Source organism: Chiroxiphia lanceolata (genome assembly GCF_009829145.1).
Source record: "Chiroxiphia lanceolata isolate bChiLan1 chromosome W unlocalized genomic scaffold, bChiLan1.pri scaffold_57_arrow_ctg1, whole genome shotgun sequence".
Lineage (NCBI taxonomy): Eukaryota > Metazoa > Chordata > Aves > Passeriformes > Pipridae > Chiroxiphia > Chiroxiphia lanceolata.
This window is the reverse complement of record NW_022476504.1, coordinates 184,417-189,844: the sequence shown is the minus strand read 5'-3', so window position 1 is coordinate 189,844 and position 5,428 is coordinate 184,417. Positions and strand designations below refer to the sequence as shown.

At 54.3% G+C, this 5,428-nt stretch overlaps 1 protein-coding gene across 1 annotated transcript; it reads left to right on the top strand.

Moving 5' to 3' along the window:
• The first annotated feature begins 1,209 nt into the window (after positions 1-1,209).
• On the top strand, positions 1,210-2,914 carry LOC116781544 (zinc finger protein 239-like). The gene is made up of 2 exons (XM_032677205.1): positions 1,210-1,216; positions 1,713-2,914. Exons 1-2 carry the CDS (start codon positions 1,210-1,212, stop codon positions 2,480-2,482), a joined length of 777 nt encoding a protein of 258 aa, XP_032533096.1. The 3' UTR covers positions 2,483-2,914.
• Positions 2,915-5,428: the final 2,514 nt, after the last annotated feature.

Genomic DNA, 5,428 nt, shown 5'->3' with positions numbered 1-5,428 from the left:
GAGCATCTCCAGCTCCTGCAGAACCAGGCATTGCTTTGCTCCCCACAGGGTCGTTCCCACACCCAGAATGGAATCTGGAGGCAGCAGGATGTGCACAGTGCTCCCATTTCCTACAGTGCAAAGGGGCTGCAGGGAATGATTCCCCTGCTCTTGCAACTCTGCCAAAACCTGCAGGGCACAGAAGTGGGAGCTTCAGGAATTTGCTGGCCTTGGGAGTGGAGATCAAAGGGTATTGAGAGGAACATATCCCTCAAATACAATCTCTGTGCATACACAATATCTGTCTGGACAAACAGATAAAGCAATAATTAGATGTACTCTGTATCATATATATGGCACATATTCTATAGAATCCATCCTTAAGTGTTGTATGATATAAGATATTACAAATAATAAGCAATAATAAGGCAAGTGTCCTCCTTAGGGACACACTTCAGAAAGGAACTTGCACTTGACCTCCCCCCTCTTCAGCTTCGAGCCACCCGGTGCCACAGAGGGGGACAGAGCTCCTGTGGAACATTCTATTCCATTGCACAGAGCAAGAAATAAACCCAAAGTATTGCCTGGGTTTGTTCCCTGGGGGTCTCTGCAGCAGCAAGCACAGCCCCACACTGACTGCTCTGGGCTGTGCAGGCATTTGTGCTTCTGCCTGTCTCACACACACACACAAAAGTCTGGTGTAGTGCTGCCCTCGGGAAACACCCCCAACCTTGGTCCAGCTAAAGCCGTGGAATTTGTCTTTGTTCCCCTTGGGTTCAGGGTCAGGCTGTGCCTGTGTCCAGCCCAGAGGCTCAGAAAAGCATTTCTCCCATCCCACTACAATCTGCTGCTGCAGACAGGACCCAGGTACTGGTGGCACTGGGAGAGAACAGCAGAGTGCTTCCAGAGTTTGTCCCTTGGCCATACAGCTCCTGCTGTTTGGCAGCACAGGAGAGGTTAATTAGAACCCAGGCTCCAATCCCAGGGCGCGCCTTGAAGATGAGCTTGAAATCAAACAACTTTCCTGCTGGAGGGTTAAATTCAGTCCCCATCACCTTTTTTTGGGCTGAATCTTCCTATTTGAGAGTATTTTTTACTCAATCTCAACTTTTTACTGTTTGGGGTGGCGAGAGTCTCCTTCCTATTTCTGAGGGGTTTTTGCCTGAATCTTGGTGGTTTGGGTTTTTCTGGGCTGAATCTTGGTGTTTTGGAGGTTTTTATGGACACAGGATGCCCGGTGAGTTCTAGAGATGGACTTGGGCAGGAGGAACCCCCAAGCCAATGCACTCAGCCTTTGTTTTCCCCTCCATCAGGATTTGTCCTTCCCAAAGCTTGGGCAGATGGAGGAGGAGGCTGCAAGGAAGAGGAAGATGCCTTGGGCCCCCCAGGCAGGTGAGGAGGAAGTCAGTGGCCCTTTGGGCGGGTGTTGTGCTGGCTCTGTCAGCCGAGCATGGCCCCGGCTGCAGGACAACCCCGCTGCCGCCGCCGTCCTGCCGGGGCCGGAGTTGGGGGGATGTCCTTGGCCTTCCCTGTGGGCCGGAGGCAAATCCCCTCCCTGTCCTTCTTGCTTCCTGCCCCAGGCCCCGAGGTGAGGAGGGAGAGCCCAGAGGACAAATCCCCCCGTGAGACCCTGGTGGGAGAGGCCGTTTTGAAGGGCTCCCCGGCGCAGGAAGGCAGCGGGGAGGAAAAGGGCCGGAGATCCCCCCGCAGGAGGGGCTCCAAAGCCATCCCAGGGTGCTCTGAGGAGGAAAGACCCAGCCTGTACTGGGAAGGCGACCGGAACTTGAGGCAGAGCTTTGACCTGGTGGTCCCTGATCAACTTCCCAGCAGTGACAAACCCTTCAAGTGCTTGACATGTGGGACAAGCTTCAGGAAGAGCACCCACCTCCTCAGCCACCAGAACATCCATACTGGGGAACGTCCCTACACATGTGGGGAATGTGGGAAGAGCTTCAAGTTCAGCTCCAACCTCCACACCCACCAGCAAATTCACACCGGGGAATGGCCCTATACATGTGGGGAGTGTGGAAAGAGCTTCAGCCAGAGCTCCGCCCTGATCCGACACCAGCACATCCACACTGGGGACCAGCTCTACCCGTGTGAGCAATGTGGGAAGAGCTTCAGTGACAGCTCCACCCTGATCGTGCACCAGCACATCCACACTGGGGAACGTCCGTACACATGTGGGGAATGTGGGAAGAGCTTCAGGAGCAGCTCCAACCTCCACAGCCACAAGCGCATCCACAGTGGGGAACGACCCTACAAGTGCTTGGAATGTGGGAAGAGGTTTCGGACCAGTTCAGAGCTCCTCGTGCACCAGCAGACGCACACGGATGAGAGGCCCTTTCGCTGCACCGACTGCGGGAAGGGCTTCAAGCGCAACTCCACCCTCGTCAAGCACCAGCGAATCCACACCGGGGAGAGGCCCTACAAGTGTGGGGAGTGTGGGAAGAGCTTCACCTGGAGCTCTAACTTGACCAAACACCAACGGACCCACCAGTAAGAGAAGCCCGACAAGTGCCCCAACTGCGGGAAGAGCTTTGGGTGCTACTTCCACCCTGAATGAACCCCCTGATGGTAAAGCAACCCCTGGAATCCAGTGACTGTCAGTCCATCCCTTTTGACCAGAAAACGCGAGTCCCCTTTCCCAGGGGCAGCTTCTTCCAACAGAACCCTTCTTAGGGTGTGTGTGGAGATTCCTGCCTTTGCTGGGGCCCCCCCAATGTCAGTACTGTAGGTTGAGAGCAGAGATCTCCCCACGAACATTGGTCTGGGGGAGTTCCATCCATCTCTACTTAAGAATTATTGCTTTTGTGCCAACTTGAGTAGAATTGCTTCAACAATTGCTTTAGTGTAGAGCACTGTCCTGTCTTGTCCTGTACTCCTGGTAGTTTTAATGTGTATGTTGTGCAGTAAATAATTCTGATGAAGATGTTTTGTCTGATCATTTGTAACCCTAAATAATTCATTTCTATCAATACATCTGATTTTCTATCTTTAAAACCTGGGAAACAAAAGTGTTTCAGTCACACCTCTGTAATTCCCCTAAACTTAAAAGTGTTGGCATGATCGAAGGCTGAGATTGTATCCAGCAGCCCCCAGCACCCCCCAGGAAGCTGGGAGCTCAGGTGGGCCAGCCCCCTTTCCCAACCCCCCTGTGCCCAAAGACCCCCATGGGACCGTCAGACCCGCCAGACCACACCCGTTTTTCCACTCTTCTCCCTATTTCTCCCACTTTTTCATTGTACTCTCAATCCCCATTTTTCCCCCCTGAACAGTTTAGGGGTCCCACCCCCCACATTTTGCCCCCTCTCCTGTAGGCACTGAAGGAGAAAATGAGGCTGCACACACAGAGTTCCATTTTGGGACTTGTCCGCCCATCTTTCCAGCGTCCCCCTTTCATTGGGGTTCCTTTGGAAACAGTGCCTGGGATTTGTCTTTTAGTTCACCAGAATTCCCAGCATGGCTCCAAAGCAGTGCCCTGATCCCACACATTCCCCTCCCCTCATGTGCTGGCTGTGTTCAGCCACCAGAGAAAAACACAGGCTACCATGTAGAGCGTTCCAAGTGGTTTCTGCTTTGGCAAACAGCACTCTCTGGATGGAAAACACCAATCAAGGCCAAAACACTCCTTGTTGATCCTGGTTAACTGAATGCAGCTGCTGCTGCCTTAACTTGTTCCCACAGAAATTCTCAGGGTTCCTTTGCTTCCAGGAGGCCCCACATGTCACAATGGCCCCTGAATTCCATGAGCTTCCCCAGTCTCCAAAGGTTCCTTTAGTTCCATGAGGCCCTGCAGTCCCAAAATGCCCTTTGGATTCTCGGAGATTTCCCACTGTCCCAGGGTCCCTTGTGCTTCAGAAGGAGCTGCAGTGGGACAGTGGTCCCTTGGTTCCGTGAGCTCTGCAGTGTTCCAGGAATCCTTGGGTTCCAGGAGATCTTGCAGTTTCACAAGGACCACGTGAATCCAGGAGGTTCTGCAGGGTCCCAATGGCCCCTGGATTCTGGGAGGTTCAGAAATATCTCAGGGCTCCCTTGGTTCCCGGAGGACACACATGTCAGCAGGAACCCTTGGTTCCAGGAGGTTGAACAGTGTCCTTGCTGGAACATGCGTGGCTGTAATGTTGTCACCCCTGCAGAGCTGCCTCCAGCTCTGGGCTCCAGCACAGCAAGGACATGGACCTGCTGGAGCGAGTCCAGAGGGGAGCAGCAAGAGGATCAGAGGGATGGAGCAGCTCTGCTGTGAGGAAAGGCTGAGAGAACTGGGATTGTTCAGCCTGGAGAAGAGAAGGCTTTGGGGTGACCTAATTATGGCCTTGAAGTGCCCGAAGGGAACCAACAAGAAAGATGGAGAGAGACTTTGGACAAGGACCTGGAGTGACAGGACAAGGGGCAGTGGCTTCACACGGATAGAGAGAAGGGTTGGAGGAGATAGTAGGAAGGAATTCTTGACTCTGAGGGTGCTGAGATGCTCTTGAAGGCCCCTCCCAACCCAAAGCATCCCATGATTGTGGGACTGGTGGGTGAGGTGGTGGTCGGAGCCGTCTGGGGCACAGGGACCCAAAATGAGGGAGTTTTCCATTGTGGGGGAAGGAAGGAGGGGGCAGCAGAACTGACCCCGTGGACACCTGGCAGGCAGGCTTTGGCTGGCAGCTGCTGATGGGGAGCTGAGTGAAGCCCCCATAATACAGGAGGAAATGGTCAGTGACCTGCTCTGCCAATGAGACCCCCCCAAGTGCCTGGGCCCACATGGGATGCACCCAAGAGTCCTGAGGGAACCGGAGAAAGAGCTGGCCAAGCCACCCTCACTCATTCCCCAGCAGTGCTGCACAACTGCACAAGTCCCAGCTGACTGGCAACAAGCACATGGGATGCCCATCCCCAGGAAGGGCCAAAAGGAGGATCTGGGCAACTCCTGGCCTGTCCCATTGACCTCAGGACCGGGGAAGTCCATGCAGCAGATCCTCCTCAGTGCCATCCCATGGCACGGGCAGGACAACCAGGGGATCAGGCCCAACCAGCGTAGGGTTGAGAAAGAAAGGTCCTACCTGACCAACCTCATCTCCTTCTCTGACAAAGGACCCGCTCAGCAGCTGAGGGAAAGGCTGGGGATGTGTCTCTCTGGAATTTCAGAAGGCCTTTGGCACCATCTCCCCCAGCATCTCCTGCACAAACTGGCTGCTCATGGCTTGCCCGGGGAACTGTTTGCTGGGTGACAAAGTGTCTGATGGCCCAGGGAGTGGTGGGGAATGGAAGGAAATCCAGGTGGGGCTGGTCACTAGTGGGGTTCCCAAGGGCTCAGGGTTGGGGCTGCTCCTATTTAACATCATTCTTGATGATCTGGGCCAGGGGATTGAGTGCCCCCTCAGGAAAGTTGTGGACAGCACCATGTTGGGTGTGAGTGTGGATGTGCTGGAGGGCAGGAAGGCTCTGCAGAGGGATCTGGACA